This window comes from Psittacula echo (genome assembly GCF_963264785.1).
Source record: "Psittacula echo genome assembly, chromosome: 5".
In the NCBI taxonomy this organism is placed as follows: Eukaryota; Metazoa; Chordata; class Aves; order Psittaciformes; family Psittacidae; genus Psittacula; species Psittacula echo.
This window is the reverse complement of record NC_137739.1, coordinates 3,126,426-3,152,482: the sequence shown is the minus strand read 5'-3', so window position 1 is coordinate 3,152,482 and position 26,057 is coordinate 3,126,426. Positions and strand designations below refer to the sequence as shown.

The 26,057-nt window shown below is 53.0% G+C and overlaps 1 protein-coding gene across 3 annotated transcripts in view; it reads left to right on the top strand.

Moving 5' to 3' along the window:
- The window catches only part of MPRIP (myosin phosphatase Rho interacting protein), a gene marked incomplete at its 5' end in the record, with an annotated part of 73,116 nt that extends 47,059 nt beyond the window's left edge, over positions 1-26,057 (top strand). Inside the window, 15 exons of one of the 3 annotated variants that reach the window (XM_080618411.1) lie at positions 1,309-1,365; positions 2,173-2,241; positions 2,449-2,538; positions 2,876-2,985; positions 7,194-7,779; positions 8,650-8,766; positions 11,526-15,386; positions 17,898-18,045; positions 18,618-18,735; positions 19,177-19,336; positions 19,449-19,568; positions 19,970-20,056; positions 20,770-20,932; positions 21,347-21,432; positions 24,887-26,057. In XM_080618411.1, coding sequence (XP_080474537.1) covers positions 1,309-1,365; positions 2,173-2,241; positions 2,449-2,538; positions 2,876-2,985; positions 7,194-7,779; positions 8,650-8,766; positions 11,526-15,386; positions 17,898-18,045; positions 18,618-18,735; positions 19,177-19,336; positions 19,449-19,568; positions 19,970-20,056; positions 20,770-20,932; positions 21,347-21,432; positions 24,887-24,958 — 5,844 coding nt within the window. In that variant the 3' untranslated portion in view covers positions 24,959-26,057. Of the gene's footprint in view, positions 1-1,308; positions 1,366-2,172; positions 2,242-2,448; positions 2,539-2,875; positions 2,986-7,193; positions 7,780-8,649; positions 8,767-11,525; positions 15,387-17,897; positions 18,046-18,617; positions 18,736-19,176; positions 19,337-19,448; positions 19,569-19,969; positions 20,057-20,769; positions 20,933-21,346; positions 21,433-22,495; positions 22,610-24,886 lie in introns of those variants that run through there. The other 2 variants (XM_080618412.1, XM_080618413.1) reach the window with 2 other exon arrangements.

Genomic DNA, 26,057 nt, shown 5'->3' with positions numbered 1-26,057 from the left:
GGAAACTAAGAGGTGCAGTATGAATGCTGCTGAGGAGAGGTTTATCTGCTTTTCCATTAGATTCTGTTTATTCCCAGTTGATAAAAACCAAGTGAAAACTAACTCTTGTAGTCCTTCTGTTTTCCGTCTCTGCAAAGTGCATAGCTGGGAGCCAGTTATCTTCAATCCAAATACAGATTCTTTTCTTGATGCTCCTGTAGTAGGGCTTCAACAGGATCCAGACCCTAAGAGCACGATCCCACCTGCACTTCAGAAGAGAAGAAGTGGTGGTGTTGCTTTCAGGGTCAGTTAGGGCTGAGATCAGGATACCCAGCTTTCAGCCTGCTTCAGAGATTAATGTAGTCACGGCCAATGCAATATTCTCTGCAGTTTGTCCATGGCTTATTGCTGCCTCAGCAGCAGGTCCTGGTAGGGCTCAGTGCGTTTATTGCCTGCAGCCGCATCCTAGCCACGGCTGCTCCATAGGCATTCATGAAGGGCAGCATGGCATTTACTTCCCCCTGTGTGTTTGTGGAATGAGGGTGGGTTCTCACAATGGGAGCATTCAAATACCTGTGCTTCACAGCATCAGTTTGATTGAACAGCCTTCCGGACCCCAGTTTTCCATTGATCCCGTTGGTGTACCCTGTTTCAGGCACTACAGCTGCATTTCACACACTGCTGTCCTTTCCTCCTCCACTCTGCAGCACATGGAGCAGCTGGAGGCGCTCAGCCTCGAGGGAGTGAAAGCATTTCCACCAACCACATCCTTCCCTGCACATGGGCAGGGCTGGGAGTGAGGGCTGGCAGGGGTTATCCCATGCTGCCTTGGTTGCTTTTCTCAGGGCTTCAATATCCCAATGCATCCTCTTTGGAGTAAAGAGCAGGTGTCATTTGGGTGATGCAGTGCTTGTATTCCCTGGATTTCCAGCCTTGTTTTGAACCCTGCAGCCTTGCATCCGTAGCACATTGGTTTTCTTTCGTAATATATAATAGAGGGACAGAACTGCCTGCAGTCTTGCTAATTCCTTGCTTCTCCTTCCTCTGTAATGCTGGTGTAGCAGTAGGAAATTGCCAAGGGGAGTGCTAGGAAGAGAACAGCCTGAATAAACTGTACAGCAGGTCTTTGTTCCTCCTGGGAGCGGACATTTAGCCACCACACAGTGTAACGATCCAGTTTGGACTAGATGACCTTTAAAAAGGTCCCTTCCAACACAAACTATTCTATGATTCTCTGAATTTAACTGTTACTGGCCTCTTTTATTGCTGTTGCTTCTGTGTGCAGATGCTTTTGCCCTCCCCTCTGATCACCCTTCTCCTTTCTTGCAGCCTGACCTGCTGAACTTCAAGAAGGGCTGGTTGACGAAGCAGTATGAGGACGGGCAGGTGAGTCTGGGGGAAGCTCTGCCCTTCACATTGGTCTTTTGGTGCCACGGTCAGTCCTGATTTCTAGCAGCCAGCGCTCACTGGGATGTCCTGGCTGCACATGGGGCTGCCCTTGGCACTGACAAAGCTCCAGTGTCCTTGTAGGGTGGATAAGTATTGGGCCATGCTCCAGATGGGAGAAACCAGTTGCAGGTGCAGAGCAGTGACAAGGAATTTGTACAACGCTGAAGCCAGGCAGCAGTGGTTGTGTGCAAGCCCTATGCAAGTGGTGTTTGTCTTGGAGCAGGAATATCTGGTTCTCTGTCCTGGGGATGTTTCAAAGCCCCACAGTGGGATATCATGTCATGGGGAGCTGGGGCAGCTTGGATAGCAGGACCGGTTTAGTGTTCCCGTTCTCTATTAGTCGTGAGACTGGGAGCAACCGCCTCCCTTGTGACCCAGCAACCCCTTTGGCATCAGTAATGAGGCTCAGATAAGGCCTTCAGAGCACTGGGGAAATGGCAAGGCCAAGGAGTAAATAAATGCCTCTGAGCTGGCTCTGAGGGAAGCAGCCACTGCTGCCTTCCTCCTGTCCATTCCCAGAGGGATGCAGGATGCGCTGCTCTATCTCAGCCTTAGAGGTGGGCGCTGATGCCAGCATGAGTGTGCTGGCTGTTAGCAATCCCTTTCCCTGAATTTCCTTACCTCCCATTCATCCTGTTGAGGGGAAATGAGGGTGTCTCTGCTGGGTGACTGTGACAAGCTGCCTGGGCTCTGCTGGTGGGGAAGGAGCAGGAGTGTAACTGCTCTGTCTTGGTTGTTTCCTAGTGGAAGAAGCACTGGTTTGTGCTGACTGACCAGAGCCTCAGATACTACCGGGATTCAGTGGCTGAGGAGGTAAGTGTGCTCTCCATCAGCATTCAACCCATTGCCCTGCACCCAGGTGCTCCCAAACCAACCCCAGACAGGTTGTCTTCCCAGATGCCAAGGTCCTCAAGCATTGCTCTTCAGAACTTTGTGCTTCTCAAGGCCCTGCTCGCTGTGAGCCCACCACACTTCGGGGTTGTAAAGCATTGTGTCTTATTTCACCTCTTCTCTCTCCAGGCAGCAGACCTGGATGGAGAAATCGATTTATCCACGTGCTATGATGTTACTGAGTACCCGGTTCAGCGAAACTATGGCTTCCAGATCCATGTAAGCAAAACACGGGAAGGAGGAAGAGTCTGGCTGTGGGACAGCCAATGGGCCCACTTATGCTGTGTTACTGCTTGGGGATGCTCATCTGTGGCAAAGGAAACATCTTCCCAGACACATAAGAGAGGCCACCCAGCACCCTCAGAGCGTGCCAGGGATTTATGGCCTAATTCCCATGAGCATGGGGATGGAGGGGCTGGATGCGACCTCCACACAGCCAGGCAGCAATGCCCCAGCACTGGGTGCTTGGGGCTGGGTGCAGGGTGGTATTGGGGTGTGTGGGATGATCCTGATGGGTGCCATCAGGTGCTCTGAGCCCATTCTCCTCCCTCCCTAGACAAAGGAAGGGGAGTTCACCCTCTCTGCCATGACGACGGGCATTCGCCGCAACTGGATCCAGACCATCATGAAGCACGTTCGCCCCACCACTGCTCCAGATGTAACAAGGTAAAGGGGGGAGTTTAGCAGCCCCTGCAGTTGTCTGGTTTGCTATGCAGGAATAACTCTTCCCTTATCCCTTTTCTTTCCTCTTTCTGAGCCTGTCTGTTCCTGGAAGCTGCGGCTCTTTTTCACATCCCTCTCTCTGGGCTTATTTTGGATACGCTTTGTGGGGATGCTGATATGCTGAGTTACTCTTTTAACGCGTGCACGTTTCAAAGAGGGTTGAAAATGTGGCTTTAATTTGTGCGTAGGAATATGCAATACTGTTCCTATATCAAGGCTCCTCTGGATTCCCACCAGGTATTGTGAAACCACTTGGATTCAGTTGTGTGAAAGGGTTCTCCCTTTCCTCTGGCTACTGTTCAGCACGAGCTGCCCATCCCCTTCGCGGGTCACAGCAGCACAAGCCCAGGGTTCAGTTTAGAAGCTGTTTGGCTCGGATGTATTTTAAACTCCAGCCAGCAAATCTTCCCTCCTCTTTTGATCTTCCAGAGCTCATTCCCCTGTAGTAACACTCGCATCTCCTCCTGCCACCAGTGCCAGAGGAAGGGAGCCCCTCGCTTCACAGAGTACCTTCTGTGGGCACTTATGGCTGTGGGCAAAGGGTGGTTGACCTCCTCACAGCTAACTGTGCCAGCCACACTCGTATGGGCCACTTCTTCCAGGCTTCGTGGACACGGACACACCATTAACTCCGTCTCCTGTCCTTACTGTAGCTGAAACAAGCAGGTTTTTGCCAGGTTTGTCCCTGCATTGATGGAATGGCTCTTCTCACCTGGTGCTGTTGACATGGAGATGCTCCAGCCTCTCCTTCCCCATCCCGCTTGGCACTCGGCTACTGTTTCCCAGCCCTGCCCGAGCTCTGGTGGATCTCGCGGGGGTCTTGGGGAAGCCGCCTCTCTCCTCATTCCTGTGTGTGTTTGATTTCCATGCAATCCCAGGAAAAACTTCTCTTTGAAACTATCCGTGCTGAAGCCCAGGTTGGAAAACTGTGTTCTCTCCTGTATTAACGTTCTGTGGTTTGTATTATCTCGTGATTCACTGCATGCTCCTTTTCTGCACCTCAGATGGGAAGTCCTGCAGTTTCCATTTAGTTTTCTTTCTTTTTTCCCCCCACCTTTATTATTTTTTTCCCTTAAATAAAAGCCAGAGAGAAGGGAAGAAGCAACCTGGTCTTGACACTTGATTTCCCCACACTGGTATCTTCCGATGTGACTATAGATGAAGATGAAGACCAAGGAAATTGGAGGGGATCTCTCTTCCTTTTAAGAGCCAGATATAGCCCAACCGGTTACTGCAGCGCAGCAGACCTGTGCTTGCTGCCTTTGCATCTGCTCCACAGCCATGGAAAGTGGTTTGGCTTGGTTTACCCTTATGAGAGGGTCCAAGCACAGGTACCAGTTGGGCAGTAACTTGTTACACTGCATTAATAGACCATGAATCACAATCCTGAGCTGGGGAAAAGGGAATTATAGGTGCACTTGTGTGTCGTTTTGCACTGGTTTGAATGGGGTACGTGGGTTAGTCATGTTGCTGTGGGCTGAAGGGCTGCGCCGTGTGTGGAGCAGGGCTGTGTTCACCGGTGCCTGCTCACAAGCCCTTTGCCATGGTGTGGGATATCCCATCCTGTCCTGCCTGGCTTTGGGCCCATCATTAACACCCGCACCCACCTTGTGAGCAGGGCTGCTGGAAAGCCAAAGGAGACTGCCAAAGGCTCGTGATGGAGAGGTGGCCAGTGTCTGCACAGCATGGCTGGGGTGCAAGAGGGACATTAGCCTGGATGCTTGGCTGTGCTGGGATGGTGATGGTGTTCATCCCATCCCGAGGGCTGGTCTGACTCCATACACTCCTGCAGCCCTGTCTCTCGTTAACCCACTGCCATGTCTCCACTGAGCCAAACACGCTCGTTACTCAAGTCCTAATTACTGTTTAGATTGCTGCATGTGTCAGCCCCTGGCAGGGGGGCAGATGCTGCTCTGCTCCTTGCCCTCAGCACTGCCCTGCAGTCTGCAGAGACACTAATTACCCTCTGCTAATGATCACCATGCAGATATAATATACCCACAAGCAAGAAGGTGGCTGCTTCAATGATGGGGCACTGGTTCCCCAGTGAGGGTGAGCTCCCCAGAGCTCCCCCAGTTCCTTGCAGCTTCTTGAACACACCATTCCCACTGCCATATGTATTAAACCCCCAGCTTCTCATTTTGACCTATAAATACCATTTCAAGGCAAAGATCCAACCCCCCACACACGTGATGTGAATTGATTTCCGATGGAGGAGATGTGAGATGTGTGAGCAGCATGAATAGCCATGGGCACTTGCGGGAGATGAAACGAGAATGTTTGGGTCAGTCTTATGAGTGTCTTAACTCAGTCCCCAGTGGCTGCTCCCTGCCACACATCCCATGCCCTTTGCAAAGCAGCAGAGGAGAAATGAGCTTGGGAGATGTGTCACCGCTAGAAATACCAGGATTATTCCATGTAGTATTTAGAGCAGCATCATTTCTGTCTCTCATCAGCATCCAAGGGGCCCCAAGGCCCCATTCCTAGTGCTCTTCTCCAGTTTAAGACTCAATCTCATCCCTGTTGTGCTGATTTTAAATGCGGCTGTAATCGCTGACTCCAGACTGAGTGTGTGGCGTTGGAGTTGTGCAGTAGCTTCTCATGGTTAAGGAGCTTGGAGGTTTCATCGTGCTGCCTTTTGGGTTTATTCTATCAGCTGCAAGTGACAGAGCTGAAAAAGGAGTTACCTCTTGAGCTGCTTTTAGCCTATGTCTTGCAACCCAGCTCTACTGAGCCTGTGGTTTGATGGTGGATGAAAGTGCATCGGAAGATACTAGCCCAGACCCATGCAGAGTCATCTCTTCTGCTCCATCCTTTGTTTTGGGTGTATGCACATACATTGAGGTTGTTGGCTGCTGGGGTGTGTTTCCAAGGCTGGAGGAGGAGCCGTGCTGCTCCCTCCTGGTCACCGCAGTCTCAGTGCATGTGGTCCCATGGGTCAGAGCCCTGGTGGCAGTGATTTACCTGCAGCAAAGGGCCCGGGGAGCTGCTTTCCAGCTCTTCCCACTGCATCCTTCTAGAAAGCTTATCAAAGCTATGCTGGAGGCTGGAGCCTGCGGGGAGGCTGTGGTTGTACTGGAAGCAGGGAGAGCCAGGAGTCAGCCTGAGCAAGCAGGGCTGTGCCTCATGAGGCATCTCAGGAGCTTCTGATAGCAAAGAGGGTTAAGCACATGCCTGCCACTCCATCGGGATGGCTTCCTCTGCAGACTTAGCCCACTGCTGGTTTCTGTTTTGATTTTGATCTGCATGCGACAAGGCTGGCATGTATTAATAAGCTCATCCTGCATTATGGATTATCCATAGGTTGGAAACGGTATTACCTTCCCCTGTTAACTTCTCCCTGCTTGACAAGTATGTCTCCCCTCCCAACCCACCACCTCAGCACTCAGAATTATTCCTTGCTTGAGAAATGGGCATTTGTTGAATAACTCTTGCTCTCCTTTGCTGCACTGACAAGCTCATACAGCCTGCAGACCCCATGCTGCCCTCAAGGCTGGTTCCCCAGGGGAGATCTGTGCCTTCAGTGCAGATAGTGGCACGGAGAAGTTTTCAACCCATTAATACCCTGACTTTGCCAAGCTCAAGGAAAACCTTCCCCCCCTGTTACCCAAGACCTTTGGGAGCTGCTCTGTGCTTCTCCGCCCCGCAGCTCTGAAGCCAAACTGACTTTGGTGGGACTGGTGGCATCCTCCCTGCAAGTACATGACTATGGCTGCATCGACCAGCGTGTGTGCATGGAGCCCTGCAGCCAGGGTGGTGGGCACTGAGCCAGCCACCGGGTGCTGGAGGAGCTTTGGAAGCCTCTTCCCTGCCTGGTTTGGGGTGGCTGCCTTGGCCACAGGCTGCTGCTGGGTCATGGTCACCAGCCCTGGGGCGGCTGCTGAGGAAGAGCGAGGTTGGGATCAGCTGCAGAGCAGCCGGGGTTGCTTGCACCAGAGCTTTGCACACCAGTGTGACCCTGGGGAAAGGCAGCAGCAGCTCCTGCACCTGAGAAGGCGATGGGAGATGGAGGGGCAGGGGGGCACCCACGTGGCATTGGCTTGGGCTTCCAGCAGCCCCTTTCCACCCAGCTCTTCAAGGCATGCATGGGAGCGCCTGGCTGTCTCGAGCACCCCTTGACACTTCCCTTCACCCTCTCTGTGTCCTCACAGCTCTCTGCCGGAAGAGAAAAGCAAAACAAGCTCTTCCTTCGAGACTGGTCCAAAGCCGAGCGAGAAGCCAGATGTGGAACAAGCTGAGCTGGACCCGGAGCAGAAGCGGAGCCGTGCCCGGGAGCGCCGGCGAGAAGGACGGTCCAAGACCTTTGACTGGGCTGAATTTCGCCCCATCCAGCAAGCCCTGGTGCAGGAGCGTGCAAACGCTGCAGACTCCTCCAGTAGCGGCCCTGCCGCCTTCCCCAGGGACACCGGTGCCACCGACGCCGACACGGGAGAGCTGGAACGGGAGAGAGCCCGGCGGCGGGAGGAACGGCGCAAGCGCTTCGAGATGATCGATGCTGTGGATGGGGCAGGGTCGGAAGAGGCGCTGAGGATGGAGGTGGATCGGATCCTGCCCGTCCCGGCAGACATCAAACCACAGAACGTCCACGTGGAGATCGAGCAGCGCTGGCACCAAGTGGAGACCACGCCGCTGCGGGAGGAGAAGCAGATCCCCATCGCGCCGCTGCATCTCGCAAATGCTGAGGACCGGGATGAGGGGCTGTCGAAGCAGCACTTGACCACACTGCTGGAGAAGGAGGTAAAGGGGGGGCGTGGGGTGCTGGAACAGGTCCCTGGGGTAACTATAGGAAGCCTGAGCAAGGCTTTGAAAAGCTGCTTTTCTCCCTGCTTTGCAGTGGCAAGGGGCAGGGATGCTGTACGGTCGCCTGGGGAGCTGGCAGGGCACAGATCCATGTCCATTCCCGTTCAGCCCTGCCAGCAGCTTTCATGTTCCCACGGCTGCAGAAAGGGCTGTTCTTGAGGAGGACTTTGTTACCCCCTCCCAGCCAATGCAGCCTGCACTCATGTTGGTTGGTGGCCAGCCTGGCTCTGATGAGATGGACACAATTGGTGTGTATCAGCCAGACCCTAACATCGAGCTCCCACTTCTGTATGGCTGTAGAGATCTGTGTCTGTGGTTATGTCCACAAAACTATAACTGGCTTCAGTTGTAGCACGCACCATAGAGGTTCCCTTTCTGCGGAGCCTACATCAGACAATCCTAGATTTTAGGAAGAGAAAGGAGGAGACTCAGCTCACTTGGAAGAGATCCATGCCTGGGATAACAAAGCTTGTTGTTAGTTGGGATTGAGGTGTATTAGGGGTACAGGCATGGAGTAACCAGGAGTATCGCCGATCTGAACTGGGCTGGGATTTGCCAGGGCTATGCCTGGCACAAGCTGGTGCCATTCATCCTTTGCTGCAGTGAGCTTTAGGAACTAAACTAATACATAACATAGTTCTTTCGGTGGGGAGGGATTTTCCCTGCAAAATGAAACGCAGATCCCAGAGCAGAGCAAAGCAGCGGTGCCATCAAAAGCCCCGTTCACGCTGTTCTGTATCCCCTCCAAACCCCTTGTTCCTTGTGACCGACCCCCTGCTCAACTCTCTGGACTCTGTGTCCCTCCAGCTGGAGCAGAAGCAGAAGGAGGCCCTGGAGCTCCTGGAGCAGAACCGGCACCTGCAGGACCAGCTGAAAGTGGCACTGGGCCGGGAGCAGAGCGCCCGGGAGGGCTACGTGTTGCAGGTAGGGGAGCAGGGAGGAGAGAGAAACCATCCTCTTCTCTATGTGTGCCTGAGGGGGACCCTGCTGGGCTTTGGTCTGGGGCGTTTGTGGTTGCATCCTGGTTGATGCAGAGATGTGCATCACTGAGTGGGCTCTAGGAGCAGCCGCTGTTCCCTTCTTTCTGTGCCCCAGATATTCCCCTCAGGCTGTGGGAATAAGGCTTTCTAAGCATTGTGCTCCTGGATGGGGAGTTGGTGTGGTGGTTGTATGGGCAAACACAGCACATGCAGGCGGATCTCCTGGGCACATTCCCTGCAGCCAGAGCTGGATTTGCACCGGGACAGCCTGTTGTCTTGGATCTTGGTGGTTTCTTCTGTTACAAGATGCTTTTCCTCAGCAAAGCCTTGAATTGTGTTTTGGAGGTGCTGGCAAAAGAGATGGGAGAGTCTCTTGGGAAGCCTTTCCTCCCCTCCTCCAAACAAAGCGGACTTTTCCCAGCCCTTCCTCTGGGAGCATCCATGCCTGGAGGAGCCGTGGCGCCTGCAGGGCAGCTCCTGGCTGCTCTCATGGGTCCGTAGTCCTGTTTTGTGCAGGGGCAGCATTTTGACCTGCTCAGATCTCCTTGGCCAATTTGGCTCTGGATGGAAGGGGCCACACACTGAGCTCCCATGGCAGCAAACCCGGTGTTGATGCTGAATCTGGTGTCCTTATTTCCCATGGGAGGAATCTCCCCTGAAGGAGTTCCATAGGCAGTGGAGCCAGCCCAGGTAGGGGAGGATCTTGTCTTCTTTGCCAGTGATCTCCTTGGAGGAGTTCTTAATGCATTTACTTCTGGAGTGCCCAGGCTGACAGTGCTTGCTTGGAGGCGTTCCATTGTCAATTGACAGTGTTGGAAGAGTAACTAACTCCCAGTTCCCTGGGGCAAAGGCATCCGGCCTTCCTTTGCCTGGAGCCTGGAAAAAATCAGGGAATGGGGCTAAAAGCTGGATGGTGAATCCATCGTCAGATTGGCTGAGTGAAGTTGGCCATATGATACAAGGAGGAAGGCTGCAGAAGGGCTGAGAAGTCATCACTGCAATGAGAAGTGACCCAAGCTCTGACTTACAAGTTGGAGAGGGTTTCTGGAAGGGCTGGAGGCTTTTGCTTGCTCCAGTTTCATTGTGCTGGGGATTTCCCTTGTGTTTCCCTTGGAGCGGAGGGATTAAAGTCCTATTGCAGAAGGGAGTAACCCCACTAAACCCTGCTGGGGTGGAGGAATGGAATCCCTGGGGTGTTCCTGCAGCCCCACACTATGGGCAAACATCTTTTTGGATGGACCCTCTGAACTGTGGTCCCCACCTCCATCCTGCCTAGTTTTGTAGAGGTTCCCATGTTGTCTATGGGGAGGGATGATGGAGGAGCCTGACTGCTGCCAACCCATCCCTCCTGAGCTGCCTGAGGGTGACCAACCCCTCCTTGGCAGCATGACCAGCCCCATACGGACCCCCAGTCACTGCCCTGACATAGAAGATGCTGCGCGTTTCCTAAGGCAGCCACTGAGATCCGCACCCTGATGCATGTGCCGTGCACCGAAGCCTCTCCAGCCTCGTGTAACCCCTCTCTTGCTCTGAGCTTCCTTGGGATGGGACACCCCTACTAGGAGAAACAGTGGGAGCTCCTGCTCCTCACAGACAGACTGGAGATGTCCCCGGGCTCCAGTTGTGGTGGGTGGGAAGGGTCACGTACTAACCTGTCCCGGGCGGATGTTCTTGCATGGTTTTGGTGTAAAGCATGAAATATAACTTAACATAACTGAGTGTCACATCTGTGGGCTTTCCTTATCAGCAACCAGAGTACAGCAAAGGCAGGCCAAATTCCTAGGCTTCACGCTGTGCTTCTCTCACCTCTTCCTGTCTGTGTATTTTGTTTCAAGATACATCATTTCTGTCGCCTTCATGCATGGGTTCTCTCTCTGTGAGTTTTCTCGTTGCATGCTACATTGCTTTGGTTTGAATCTCACAAAGGTTGGTTTCTTTCAGTTTACGTTCTCATCACACCTTTTTCCCCTCCCTTCACTTGTCGGGCTCTTTTATTTTGTCCTTCGTTGGGTTTTGGGTTTGGTTTTTTTGCAGGTAGAGGATTTAGGTCCTCCTTAGTCTTGACCTTTAACATAACAACATCTCTGTCATGCAGTGAGCAGCCACTAAGTCCTGTTGGCAGGCACAGACATGACATCGCCACACCGCTGTCCTGCCTTGGGGTGGGATGTGATGTCATTGCTGTCACCTCACTTTCTGTTGTTGCTTTGGGTCGGTAGGACTGTGTTACCTGAACTGTGCACTTTTTGTTCCACAACAACTTGAACAAACATGCTCAGAAAGCACTTTCTTCTCAACCCGTTACCATCCTGCCTTCCTTCTCACCCTGTTTTTGCTCTTGTCTGTCTCTGTTTTACTGCTGGCGTTTCTCTTCCATCGTGTGTTTTTTGGTTCTGTTTGAGTTTTGGTTGGGTTATTTTGTTTTCCTTTTGAGCCTGTTACTGTACAGCTGTTTGGATGTTGTGGTCCGTGTTTTCTCTTACTGGAAAGCAGTTGTTGCTCATTCAAAACTAACCAAAAAAAAAAAAGGTTAAACCAAACTATACAAATTATGCCAAGAACAAATCATCTCAATTGGAGCATGTGGGTAGCAGCCAAATCACTGCGAGGAGCTTTTTCCATGGCCTGCCTGGCCAGAGGTGTGACACTCAGAAGGGAGAGCCAAGAGTGTTACTAACCTAGTATTTAATCAATCTTTTTAAGACCGAGGTGGCCGCCTCGCCATCAGGTGCCTGGCAGAGGCTCCACAAAGTCAACCAAGACCTCCAAAGCGAGCTGGAAGCCCAGTGCCAGCGCCAAGAGCTGATCAATCAGCAGATTCAGTCGCTCAAGCGCAGCTACGCCGAGGCCAAGGATGTGATCCGGCACCACGAAGCCGAGATTCAGAGCCTGCAGGCGAGGCTCAGTAACGCAGCAGCCGAGCTTTCCATCAAGGAGCAGACCCTGGCCAAGCTCAAGAGCGACCTGAGGAGCGAAAAGGAGAAAGCCAAAGAGCAGTTGGAGGAGTGGCAGCACGGTGAGGCCGCGCTCAGCTCCCAGCTAAAGGCCAGCGAGCAGAAGCTGAAGAGCGCAGAGGCTTTGCTCCTGGAGAAGACCCAGGAGCTGCGGAACCTGGAAATGCAGCAGGCTCTGCAGAGGGACCATCAGAAGGAGGTGCAGCGGCTCCAAGATAGGATCGCGGACCTGAGCCGGCAACTGAACGCCAGCGAGCAAGCGCGGATGCTCATGGAGGAGAAGCTGCAGAAGAATTACGAGGCTTTGCTGGAGAGTTGCGAGAGGGAGAAGCAGGTTTTAATACGGAGCCTGAAGGAGGTGGAGGATAAAGCCAATGAGTATGAGATCCAGCTGCAGAACCGCGAGCAGCAAATGGAGGTCCTGCAGAAGGAGAAGCTGAGTGCCAAGTTCGAAGGCAGCGAGCTTGTCCACCAGTTAGAGGAGCAGCTACTGATGAAGGAGGCCAGCATCCAGAAACTGGCAGAGCACATCAAGGAGCTCGAAAGAGAGAGAGATCAGATCAAGTGTCGGTTCCAGGAGCTCATGAATCAGGTCGCTGAGTCGGATAACGAAGTGGCAAAGCTGCAAGCGAAGTTGAAAATGGAGGAGACCAACTACCGCAACCTGGAGCAGTCGTTCGAGGAGGTGTCCGATCAGTTCCAGGGTGTGCAGGAGGTGCTGAAGGAGAAAGAAGAAGAGCTGAGACACGTTAAGGAAATGCACTTGAGAATTGTGGAGAAGAAAGACCAAGATCTCAGTGAGGCTTTGGCTAAAATGGTTGCTTTAGATAGCAGTTTGGAGGAAACTAAAATAAAGCTGAAGGCCAAGGAGGAGGCTTTAAGGAAATTGGCTAGTTTAGGCACAGGTCCATGTGCTGAGGAGGCAGAAGAGCTTGGCCACAATCTTGAGGCTGATGAAAGTCATCCATCCCAATTAGGGCAGCCTCTGCCAACTCAGGATGTCCTCCCAGCTCTGACCTATGCACTGAAGGAGGAAGAGGATGAGGTTCTCGAGACCAGCCAGAGGCAAATGGAGGAATTCGACTCCCCATCCAAAGCTGTAGAGCTCCAGGACCAAGAGCTGGTTCAGAAAGCCTTAACAAAGCCCGATGTGGGAATCATGGGGGCCAAGAGGCAAAGGATCCGTTTCTCGAGCATCCAGTGCCAGAAATACATCCATGCAGATGGATCGGAGAAGAACTGGACAAGCAGCACCTCGTCGGACACGAGCCAAGACAGGTCACTCTCTGAAGAAAGCATGTCATCGGAGCCAGCTCTTGGTTACCCATCATCGGGGACAAGTGACTCTGAGACCTATCTCTCCATTATCCATTCCCTGGAAACCAAACTGTACATCACAGAGGAAAAGCTCAAAGATGTAACCATGAAGCTTGAGAGCCAGCACGGCCATAACCAGGAGACCCTTATTGCCCTCCACCATCAGTGGGCCAGCACCGAGTCTCAGCTGCGGGAACAGCTTCAGACCAGCTTAGCCCAAGTCAGTGCTTTGATCTCACAGCTCGAAAGTGAGAGGCAGGAGAAGTTCAAGCTCATAGAAAACCACGTTAGCGAGCTGGGAGCTTTCCAACTGAGAAATGATCAAGCTCTGACTTACTTAGAGAAGTGCAGGGAGCAACTGAGGTCTTTACCCACATCCGACAAGGAGAAAGAGGGTGATTTGTTCCTTGTTACTCTCTCCAGCATGGAAACGACCTTATCAAACGCAATCCAAGCCTTGAGAGGGGCACCATCTGAGTATCAGCAGAGTGAAGGGCTTATCACGGATAGCCCTGCTCCGGAAGGAGGATTTGTGGGAGAGGAGGAGCATGTCTCCAAGGAGCAGCGAGTGGAAGTGTTTGACATGGGCCAGCTGAGGTGGCTTTCAGAGAGAGTGGCCTTTGAGGCTTCTCTCATCAACCAGATAGCAGAGTCCTTGAAAAACGCAAGCTCTGAGATATCCCAGCTTCTGAGAGAGATCCAGGGAACGGCTGAGGTGGTGGTGTTGGAGCCAGCGAATGTTTCTCATACAGCCATCAGTTTGGCCAGCGTCCTGTCAAAGAAGCTGCTGCTGGAAGGGGAGTTCTGGAGCCAAGTGGAGGAGCTGAGAGTGCACTTGAGCACCAGAGAAGGAGAAGCCGAGGGCAAACCAGAAGCAACAGGGTTGGGCTTCTCTCCGTGTTTTCTCAGTGCTGTAGCAGATGCTGCGTTGATCAAGGCGGAACTTGGGTTTGTGGCACAGAAAATGAGGGAATCTTTTCATCAGAGATTAAAAACCATTGAGGAAGACCTCCATAATACCAAAACAGCCCTCCAGCAGCATAAGTGCATGTTGGAGGAGATCATCCGAGCGTACAGGACTCCTGATTTTGACAGAGTTATGCACCAGATTACGGAAGCACTTGAGATTCAGAAAGATGCTTCGGAAAGAACCCAGATCTCTTGGGATGGGAGCCATCTCCAAATGGGGCTGTGTCAGGAATTAGCCAAGAGGGAGCAGGCTGGCAGCCTGCAGGACTGTAGTGGTGAAGCTCTTGTTTCCATTCAGGAAGATCTTGCCCAGCAACTAAAGGACAAAGCTCATGTTCTGAAGGAGATATCTGTTGCCTTACTGTCTCTGCCTCCTGAGGAGGCAATGAGAGACTGTCAGAAGCTTCTGAAGATATCTCAGAGTCTTCCGTATCATTCGTGCATGGGAGACCTCGGAAGGTATTCCTCTTTGTTAGTCCACGATGCAATTGTCCAGGCTCAGGTTTGTTACGCCGCTTGCAAAGTGCGGCTGGAGTACGAAAGAGAGATGAAGTCCTACAAGGAGTCCTTGCAGAGCATGGATGCTCTCTGCCAAGAGCGCGTGAAGACGGTCTCTCTCCTTCGGGATGAGTATGAAGACTTGCTCAGGAAGCAGCAGGGTGAGTACAGCGAGGTGATTGCCATGCTTGAAAGGGAGAACGCTGATCTCAAAGCGAAGGTGGCCCAGCTCGACGCTCAGAGGAGGCTCCTGGAGGAAGAAGAGCATAAACACAGCAAGAGCTTGAGTGAGTTACAAGGACGGTACGAAGAGGAGATCCGAAACGTGATAGAGCAGCTGAACAGGACAGAGGATGCTCTGAAGGCTGAGAGGACAGAAGGGCTCAACCAACTGGATGCCATTGTCCGCGACAAGCAGAACATGGAGCGGTACCACCTGGAGCAGATGCAGATGCTGGAGGACAAGTTCCAGGCCAAGATCAAGGAGCTGCAGGTTATCCATGGCGAGGAGCTGCAGGCGCTGCAGGAGCACTACAGCCAGAACCTGCAGCGCCTGCAGGAGACCCTGGACGAGTACCAGAGGCAGCACCCTGAGGTGGCCCCCGCCATGGACCCGGGTGATGGGGATGCCTGGGTGGCCACTGAGGCTGGTGGCACCGGGCAGGACCCTGGGAGTGACCTGGACTCCATGCACGGCCTGAGGGAACGCATCCAGGAGCTGGAGGCCCAGATGAACGTCATGAGGGATGAGCTGGAGAACAAGCATCTAGAGGGGAACGCTTCCACCTTGAGGGAGAAATACCAGAAAGACTTTGAAAACTTAAAGGTTTTGATATGTTTTAACACTTTTTCTGCTGCCGAGTGACCGGGAGGGTGTGTTTGGTCCTGGGGTTTGCTTGTTGAACCAAGGGGTGTCCCCCTAAAGGGCCAGCATGCTGAAGCGAGCCCCGAGGTCTCTATAAAGTATCGCCATGCTTGGGTATTCTAAATGCATTGCTGAAGGCTTGGTCTCAGTGAGGGAGTTAATGCTTGGAGGTGGTCTCTGTGTATAGAGAGGGAGAGTGACAAAGTAGCTTGATTAACATCACGCTCTCCTTCATTATGAAGGCCATGGTGTTTCTCCTCATACCTGAGGCGTACATTTTATTCATGACTTCCCTTTAAAAGCATTCCTCAACTCTGTCTTTCTCAACCTGATCAAATCTCCAGTCTGTCTCTGCTGCCCTCAGAAATGCGGGATGAAATGGAAGCTTACTGTATGCTCCTGGGAAAAGTAGCTGCAACCATGCCAAATTCCATAGCAAAGCACGAGGCTGTGAGGAGAACCACCCTGATGATGGTGCACAGCAGCAAGTCCTTACACAACAAACAGTGCACAGTTACAGGCAACCCAGGCGAGGTGCAGAGGAACCCATTGGCAATGGAACGCCATCGTTCGCGTTGCTCCTCCTGTACTGGCTGGCTGTAAAACTGGCCTGAGATGCTGCAGCATCTAAAATAACCCTCTTGGTTTTGGTGTTTTGCTGTTGATGGGAGAGCATTTCCAGTTGGGAAGTGAGTTTAGGGTGGCAGAGGGCTCTTGGCAGCACCAGGTTGAAAGGGCAGTGTGCAGGTTGCGTGCAGAGGCCTTGCTGGTGAGGCTTCCATGGAGTTCTTCAGTCAGCAGAAATACAGGAAAGCATCCTTCCAGCCATGAGATCCTCAGTGGATGGGGGTAAAGTGTGGCTCAGCTCCAGCCAAAAGCTGCTTTTAACCTGGGGAGAGCAGTAGTTCTGCTGCATCCCATCATATGAATCGAGTGTGCAGGGGAGGGAGAACTGCTGGGGAGAGCAGAGTGAAGCAGTGGTGCTCACTCAGTGCTGTCTTCTCCATCTTACCCCTTAGGAAGGGAAAGTCCTTCTTGAACCTCTCACTCAGGTCAGCAGGACACAGGGGTAACCTTGTCCTGTGAGCCAGGCACCAAACAGGGTGCTGGTACTAAGGGATGTTCTTGCTTTGGAAGAAGGCAAAAAGCATCTTCCAAGCAGAGGTATCCAGGAGGAGAGCAGAGTGAGCCAGCTTCTCTGTGCACCTTGGTAGGAAGCAGAGGGACTTCCTTCGGCTAGAAAGCTAACCAGGCGATGGCAAACCTGTCCAGTTTACAGGCTTCAATGTGCTTGACTCTCCTCATCTGAACCCGATGGAGAATGTAGCATCAGTAACATGAGGTGCTGGGTTGTACATGTTCAAATGTCCTGGAGTTACAGCAATGCATTTACAATACATTAAATACTGCACCTACAGCCAGCCCTGTGGAGAAGCATTTTCCGCCAACATTAGAGGTGTAATGGAGAACTCTGCAAGGCTGCTTCATGCCACTCCAAGTCCAGACAGGTTCTGGCTCTGAGTAATGAGTTCCAAAAGCAAGTAAGGCTGAGAAGTGAACAATGCCTTGGGATTAAAACTTAAAGGTGAGGAAAAAAAGCACCAGAGCTGAAAATAGGGCATGAGAATGGGCATAGGTTACAAAGCATTGGGCAAAAAGTGATGCTGAGGAGGGTATGTTAGTGTAGGTCCATGGTATGAGACTGTCATGAGCACTATGGTCACTGGGGGGGGGTGAATTTGTCCCCCTTAAATTTCCCCTGGAAAACACAAATGTGAATCCAGAAGGAATCCATCAGGAAATAAAGGCAGCCTGAGCATGAAGAGGGAGAAAAGCCCAGTGCAGGGCTCAGCATCAGGTTTGCCCCCAGCTGTCTGATGGGGCTCATGCACCTTGTCCTCAGTGCGTGCCCCTTCCCAGCTCATAGCTTGAGCCTGCCTGTGGCTTTTGCTGTGCTGCCTCTGTCCTGCAGCTGTGTGTCCATGTGGGATCCCAAAGCCCTCAGTGGGGTGGCCAGGCTGCTGGCTGGGCTGGAAACAGGCGTCTGGGGCAGAAGGACCATGCTGGAATGCAGGATCTCACCCCTGGTGATGCCTGGCTCCCCAGAGCACTGCTCCATGTCCCGGCCTAAGTTCACTCCTTTTATTTCCATTAGCAGATAATTGCCCGTGCAGCATTTGAAGCAATGCTCAGTGGGAGTTAAGGTCCTGTTGCTGTCAGGAGTCACCTTCTGTCCGCCCCAGAGCTGGCTGCATGAAATGAGGCAGCGCAGAAGGGAGCAGAAAGAGCACAGTAGGGTCTAGTGACTGCAAGACAAGCCCTGACCTTGTGAGGTCCATCCCCATGATGGAGCATCCCCATGATGGAACTTGAGTGCCAACCTCCGCGCTGCAGTGTTTCTTCTGGTGGTCTCACCACCACTGTGATGCCAGCCCCACACAGGCCAACCCCTTCCCCTCGTCCCTTTTGCAGGCAACATGTGAAAGGGGCTTTGCAGCCATGGAGGAGACGCACCAGAAGAAGATTGAGGACCTGCAGCGGCAGCACCAGCGGGAGCTGGAGAAGCTGCGGGAGGAGAAGGACCGCCTGCTGGCAGAGGAGACGGCTGCCACCATTTCAGGTATGGGGACGTGCCACTGGGTCCCCTGCGATGGGGCAGCTCCGTGTTGATGGGGACACGGGAATGGTGTTTGCTCCAGTATAGAGGAGCAGAGCGTGGGATGGGTGGGCATCACAGAGGGATGGGAAAGGGCTGGTGGGAGAGAGGGTGTGGATGGAGGCCCATCTCCTGGTCCTTCTCCAGGCTTGGTACCCTTCTTCTTGGTCTGATCTGTTTTCTGTTCCATCTCATAAAGGCATTGGTCATTCCTGTGGTTAATTTATTGCCAATTCCACACTGAGTCCATTCTTCAGTGCCCCAGGGAGCTTGAAAGTACTGGAGCCCAGGGCTCTGCATTAGGAGTGCCACAGCCCAGGAAGAAACATGTGAATAGGACAATTGTTTGGACTTCCTTAAAATTGGCAGAAGCCAGGGACGCAGACTGAAGCTGTGAAGCAGTGGGAGGTTCATGGGGATGGCTCGGGTTTTGTTCCTTTAAAAACCAAACTAAAGCTCTAATAGAATGCCCTTGGGTGGAGTGGTGCTGGGTGCTAAGGCTGTGGTGGGTGCTGATGCTGTGCTCTCCCCCGCAGCCATTGAAGCCATGAAGAACGCGCACCGGGAGGAGCTGGAGCGAGAGCTGGAGAAGTCCCAGCGCTCCCAGATCAGCAGCGTCAATGCTGACATCGAGGCCCTTCGAAGGCAGTACCTGTAAGACCATCATCATTCTCTGTCACTGGGTTTCATAAGGAGATCACATGTGTGGGACTCCCCTTTCTCCCCTTTCATTTTGGCTGAGCAAAAGAGCCAAGCAGCTTTGTTAACCTTGATGCATCCATGTGGGATGTGTAAGTGTGCAAATACTCCGGTCCCAAGTGCCCAGAGCAAGCGTAGAATCATGGAATGGTTTGGGTTGGAAGGGACCTTAAAGCTCATCCAGCTCCAACCCCTGCCACGGGCAGGGACACCTTCCGCTAGAGCAGCTTGCTCCAAGCCCCTGTGTCCAACCTGGCCTTGAACACTGCCAGGGATGGGGCAGCCACAGCTTCTCTGGGCACCCTGTGCCAGTGCTTAGATCCCAGTGGTGTTGTCCCGGGGTGCTGGCAGCAGAGTGCGCATGCAGGGAGGGCATTGCCCGTGTGTGTTTCACAGGGAGGAGCTGCAGTCGGTGCAGCGGGAGCTGGAGGTGCTTTCGGAGCAGTATTCCCAGAAGTGCTTGGAGAACGCTCACCTGGCGCAGGCGCTGGAGGCTGAGAGGCAGGCCCTCCGCCAGTGCCAGCGCGAGAACCAGGAGCTCAATGCCCACAACCAGGTGAGATCCCCCCCGTGCCCAGGGCAGGGGGTGGCAGCCCAATGGGCAGCACGGTGGGTGCCAAGCCGTGGCCATGCTCCCCATTCCCACATGGTTCTCCTTCTCTTCCCAGGAGCTGAATAACCGCCTGGCTGCGGAGATCACGCGATTGCGGACCCTGCTGACCGGGGAGGGTGGGGGAGAGGCTGCTGGGTCGCCTCTTACACAGGGCAAGGATGCCTATGAGCTGGAGGTGAGTGAGCTCTGCTGTGCCCAAGGGGCAGCACAAGTGCCTTTGGACCCTCAAGAGCATGCCACAGCCATCCATCGCTCCAGGCAGTGGGTCTCAGTGCTGTGCATCGTGGGGTGCAGTGGGGACATGAGCTTGTGGAGTCCTGATGTTCCCCTTCTCACACACACCCTTCTGAGCCTGTTTGTCCCCTGGGATCCGGTCCATACAAAGCAGTGGGGACAGAAAACAAGGGGTGTGCAGGGAGCTTGGGCATGTTCCCAAGAGACCCAGGGCTCATTTTGTTGATGAGCCAGAGGATGGGTGAAGCAGCAGCCTTATGGAGCAGGTTGTGCCCCGGTGTCACCAGGCACAGCGGGAGAGCATCTCTTCGGTGTGAACATGGGCTGCTTTTGTTCCCACAGGTCCTGCTGCGGGTCAAAGAGTCAGAAATCCAGTACCTGAAGCAGGAGATCAGCTCCCTCAAAGACGAGCTGCAGACAGCACTGAGGGTAATGCCGGGGATGGTTCTGCGATCCTCTTACGTGCTCTGCTCCTCTGTGTGCTTACATTTCAGCTCACTTAGAGCCAGATTTGAAGCAGTTGTTAATGTTTCCCCTGCATGGGGCTGAATACCCATTTGGTGTGATCAATAAAGCACTCCACAACCGTGTCAGCTTAGGACTTACCCCCACAAGGGAGACCGTGTGGGAGACATCCCTCCATTGCTTTACCCCTAGTCCTGTCACATCAGATCAGATTTAAATGGTAAAAGCAATCAGTGTTAGGGATCTGCCCAGCCTCCTAGCATTGGATCTGGTTTGCCCTGGGTGGCCTCTGTGCCAAGGCTATTTCTGGGAATTCTGCTGGATTTCTGTGTCTTTGCTGAAGCACAGACAAGTGATCCTGTAACAAAGGGGCTACATGCATGGGCAGTGCTGTTTACTCTTCCCCTTTAAGGTCTTTTAGGGTATTTAAGGTCCCTTTCAACCCTAACCATTCCATGATTCCATGCTCACCACTGGAAGAGCTTTGTGCCTCTCCCAACCCCTGTCCCACTGTTAGAGGCAGCTTTGAGGGTGTGTATGAAATGCGTGCATGGCCCCGGCCAAGCATTTCTTTTCTTCCGTGGGCATTTGCCAAGCTCCTCTTCAGTGCATTCACAGCCTCCTTGGCTCCAGCTGCGTGTCTGACTCCATTGGGTTGCTCTTGTTCCTTTTGTCAGGACAAGAAATACGCCAGCGACAAGTACAAGGACATCTACACGGAGCTGAGCATCGTGAAGGCCAAGGCAGACTGTGATATCAGCAGGTTGAAAGAGCAGCTGAAAGCAGCCACAGAAGCTCAGGGAGAGAAATCCCCTGTGAACACCACTGTATCGGGATATGGTCAGTGCTCCTCCATGGGTTTCCTGAGCTTAACACATGCATCCTGGCATCCAAGCCCTTGTGTAGCAATAGGTCCAAGTAGAGGACTTGCCATGAGGCTTTTTTGCTGTTTCATGCTGCTTCCCACCTCCACTCCTTGCAGTGGAGCTGCCCTCCTGTGGCAGTTCCTCCTTCCAGCCCACAAATGGGAAGTTGATGGGATTTGAAAGCCTTCTGGCACTTTGCATTGGGAAAACCTCGTGGTACAAGGGAGTGCAGACCCCTAAGAGCCCCCTCTGACCATACAGCAGCACTGCTTGAGGTGGGCACAGCAAGGCACTGGCTTGGGATGGGAGGGCAGAAGAGCCACAGCCCCGCTCCTTGCAGGGATGCAGTGGACACCACATTAACACCACTTCTTCTGCTTCTTCCCAGATATAATGAAATCAAAAAGCAACCCTGATTTCTTGAAGAAAGACAGATCCAGTGTTAGCCGGCAACTAAGGAATATCAGGTCAAAGGTGAGCACCGATCTCCTGCCCCATATGATGGGAATACCCAGTGTTACTCTCCAGTGGGTATCCTAGGTGGGAAGGAACGGAAAGGGAAGAAAACTGGGAATTTCTCAGTCACTAGTGCTAGCCACTGGGAAGAAAAGTGAGCTTTTGACACTGAAATGGTTGGCTGAGCAGCCCCCCGTGATACCACACACACTGCTGACCCGTCTGAGATGGAGGGGTGAAGTTGCTCCCCACTTGAAAGGAAGGATGAAGTTCACCCTGTTCTTTGGTCTTTCACAGGAGGACTCTCCCAGTATTGGCTCCCCGTTTTCAGTTGAAATTTAGGTGGAAACACACACATCATTCTAGGGTTTAGTGCTCATCACTGCAAGGTTTTTGGTCTTTATGTGAAACAACGATGCCTTGCTCCTGGGTGTGTTTAACACACACTTTGCTTGTCTGTTGACACGGTGCAGATGGCCCTATGTTCCTCTGGCTATTGGTCCCAAAGCCCAGTGATGCTGTGCCAAGCTCTCCTGCTTGGCCTGCTGACAGCCACAGTTACATCGTGTTCCACACTGTTGCTTTGGGACCACAGGGATGAAAAAAGGCAAATAAATCTGCTCAAGGCATCGTTAACCATAGATCAGTTGAAGGAAGATCAGCATGGGCAAAGCCTGCTTTGCCTTCACCACCGGGTACCTGGTGTCTCATGCTGATGTTTGAAGTGGTTGGGACCTTGTGTGGAGCAAGAAGCTGGGCAGGCAGAAGGCTTCTAGCTCAGTGCCCATGCAAGGGATACAGTCTGTGCTGCACTGAGTAAATGCAGAGAGCATCCTTGTGCGTTTCAGGGCAGCCCAGACCTGCTGGGCCAGGTCTGATGTTGCGTTTCCCTTCACCACTTCAACCCATACGCCTTACGGAGTGGTCCCTGCTGTGTGTGTTGCTTGGTGGGGAAAGGAAAGCAAGCATGGGCTCTGCCTGCTCGCATCGCTGGGGGGCTGGGGCTGTACCAATGCATCCAGGATTGATGAGCTTCTCGTTCTGTTTCTGTTTCTCTTTGTTTTGCCTCTTCCTTCGACAGTCCGTTATTGAGCAGGTCTCATGGGATAACTGAAATGAACCCGAGTCCAGGTTCCCTGCCACGTAGGTAAACAGACCGGCACCCACCAAGACCACCGCCACCACCGGAGCGGCCACTTTTGCATGCACATGGCAAACCAGAGCCCTTCTGTTCTTAATGACTGTGGTTTATTTATGGCTAATTACTGGGGGAGGGGGAAGGGGAGCAGTCAGTGTACCCAAAATCCATATGAAATGCAGTTCTTTTCCATAGGGAATATGTTTCTTGTCTTCCTGCTCCTCCCACCCTCGCCAACACGGAGAGGGTTTGGACACGGTTCCTGTCGGCTGTGTTGGGAGCGTGGGCCGCTGAGTGTGCATGCTTGGCTGGCTCTGCATGCTTCAGGCTAAACTTCAGCAGCATCCAGGTCTTGTGGGACAGCAGCCGTTTGCTGTTAGCCAGGATGAGGAGTGGATTGGGGATGCCTGGAAATGCCTTTCCCACATAGGCCTGGAGCATGTAAAGTGGTGGCCCCGGTCCCAGCTGCAGAGGGGATGTCCCGGGCTGCCCTAAATTTCCTTTACCTATAGTTGCGGCTTCTTTAGGTTGATCTGTGCCTGAACAGAGTCTTCCTTACGCAGTAACCTCCTCCTCCTGCTTTCCAGGATTCCTCCTGCTTCCCGGTGTCCACTCTACTGCTCTCCTTCCCTTTGGCATTGCACCTCCATCCCACTGGCCTGAGGCTTCCAAGCTCATCCAGCAAAAAGAGGGAGCTATGAGGCAGATCCTAATGACCCTTGAGTAACTGGAACAATAGTTGCTTTACTGGCCCATGGTAAAGACTGAAGTTAGAGCACCTGCAGAGGGAGGTCAGGGAAGAGAGGGGAGCTCCCCAGCTCGATGGAGAGCCCCAGGAAGGCTGATGAAGGATGCCTTTATCACAGATACCCTCCTACATTAGTCTCCTTTCATCAGGCTCAACTTGAATGGGTTGTGAGAGTGCCTGTGGGGTGGATTTGCTGGAATTTGTATCATCAGGCAGAGGAGGCTGATGGTTTCTGTTGTCTCCTTCCATCTCAGTGGAAATCAGATGCACAAACTGGAATCCATGGGTTGCTGCCCATTTAAAAGAGACCCAAAGTAAACTTCCTTTAGGAAGTGTGTGTTCAGATACATCCCAAGAGGCTTTGCTGCCCTTTGAAAAGAGAGCACACAGCATTTGGGAATTCAACCCAATCCCTTGTAGTGCTTGCATTTCCGTGCTGCTTCGTTCTGTATCTGTGGGGCTGTGGGAGGAGGAACATGGAAAGCAGTACAGAAACCATGGGAATCTGCACAGCCTCAGGGCAAGTTCATCCTGGATTCCTGCCTTGATAAACACACATTAAAGAAACCCAGCCCACAAGTCTTAACCTGTGCTATGATTGTACGTAGGGAAGTACAAGCAGAAGGGGAGCTGGTTGCCTGTTAATAGAAGGGACTTTGCATTCAGGTCAGTGCCTTTTGAACCTGCCCTGTCATGGTCCCCAAAGCACATCATGAGCCAGCCTAGGCAACAGCTTTGGGGCTGCAGGAGGGAGTGAAGGTTGGTGTTAGGCTTGTGCATCTGCTTGGGGTAGGGTCAGGTTAAAGCTGTTGTATAGGGGCAAGCAGTTTGCTTCTGGGTTTCTACCCCTCTCATAGCTGTTCCCCTGGGTGCCCACGTGTAGTGAGAGCTCACAAACCCACATGCTGAGGACTAGCGGGATGGGCTTTTCTGGTGTGTGTCTGAGTGTTGTGCCTTGCAATCTGGATGCTGCATCCGAATTGGATCAGCCATCACATCCTGCTAGACCTGAAGCAAGCATTTAGTGCGTTCTCTGTCTAACCCTGAGCAGCAGAGGCAGCTTTGGCTTGGGAGAGCCCCCAGATGGGCTTAGAGAAAGAGTGGGATTGTCTCTGGCAATAAGAACGCAGTTACAGGGCTGCTTGAGCAGAGCCCACACAGTGACTGGAGCCAGGAGTGTCCCACATGGATGCACATCCAGTCGATGCTGCAATGATGGGGGGAGCACCAGGCTGCCGGTCCTGCTCAGCACCACAGTGCTTTAAAGCATAGCAGATCCGAGCTGACCTGCCCTGGGCTCCACTGAAATCACCCCCAGCACCGCCGCAGGCTCCGGGTCATTTTCCATGTGGAGCTAATCCCGCTTGCAGCATGTCCCTCATCCGCAATCTCACCCTCTCTCTAGGCTTTCTTCACCAATAACCGCCCTCCATAACCCTGCGTTCTCTCTTAGCCTGTCCCACTAATCCCTCCAGCACGAGGCCGCTCTCCCGCTGCCCACATCTTTGCCTGAGCATCGCACCCTGTCCGTGTGCCGCGTTCCCCCCGCCCGTGTCCCAACGCCGTGTGTCTTTTGTCTCTCCCAGAGTCTGAAGGAAGGCCTGACTGTGCAAGAACGCCTGAAGCTTTTTGAATCCAGGGACTTGAAGAATGCCTAGTTCTCCCCGCTCCGCTTGACCACGCGCACCTCCCAGCTTGAGGCAGCACAGCACCAGCACCGTTTGTCTTCTCCTTCCTTACGACTGTCCTTTTGCTGGCGTTCGTCTCGATGCCCCCCCCGCCACGGGACCCGGCGCCGCGGTGGTGGTGCCACCCCTTTGCCTCCCCAGCTCCTTTCCCTTGCTTGTGAGATGCTCCAGAGACTCTTGAGAGGGAGAGGAAGGGATTGGAGTGGGGCGTTTTTCCCCCACTCCTCTCTTTGGCGCTTCGTAGGAGAATCCTTCCTTTACTGTAAACCATTACACTAAGTGTCAGTATTAAGGCTCAGTAGCCTGTTAATAAGCTAGCTCTGTCGTACCAACCGTTTTGGTATGCAAGCAGGGCCCGGGTGGTGGTATCAGCCATACCCAGCCCTTACTGCTGTCAAGAGACCCAGTGCTCAGAGCACGCCAGGAGCCTAATCTTAACCATTGGATCTCGATTGCATTACTTGCACCTACAAGGAGGGGAAAGCCTGGAGGAAGCTGTCGGGGAGCGCAGGTCCGTGCCGGTGTGCACAGCCTGGAGGTACAGACACTGACATCCCGCTGGAGAAGGATGCAAGAAGTGATTCTCCTGCCCTGTGACTCTGCCGTATCCTGAACGTAGGTGATGCCGGAGCCTGGTGGAGCTTTGGTGGCTGCAGTGGTTGTGGATAGGGAGCTGCAGATGCTCCAGGGCACCATCGAGCCCACCCCAGCGGCGTGTCTTTGCCTCCCGTCTCGCTGGTGGTTGGAGTTGGTGTTTGGGGGACCCGAGCTGTAAGATCACTTCTTTGCCTCTGTTAGATCAAGCCCAGCACTCTCTTTTATTGCTCTTACTCCCTTCCTCTCATTGAGTCCCGTGTATCCCAGGGTCTGTGCGCATGTGAAACTCCCTTTTCCTAGTCAAAGGAAAGTAGAGTAGAAAGTAGAGCCGATACTGACTGAAAATGCACAGTGCTCAATGCATATAATGCTCCTTTTTTTATCAGCTTCTTGAATTCAAACTCCTCTTGTCAGCAGGGCAGCTCCTATTTTAATTCTTTAATCTTTTTTTTTTCCTGAAATAAAGATCTCA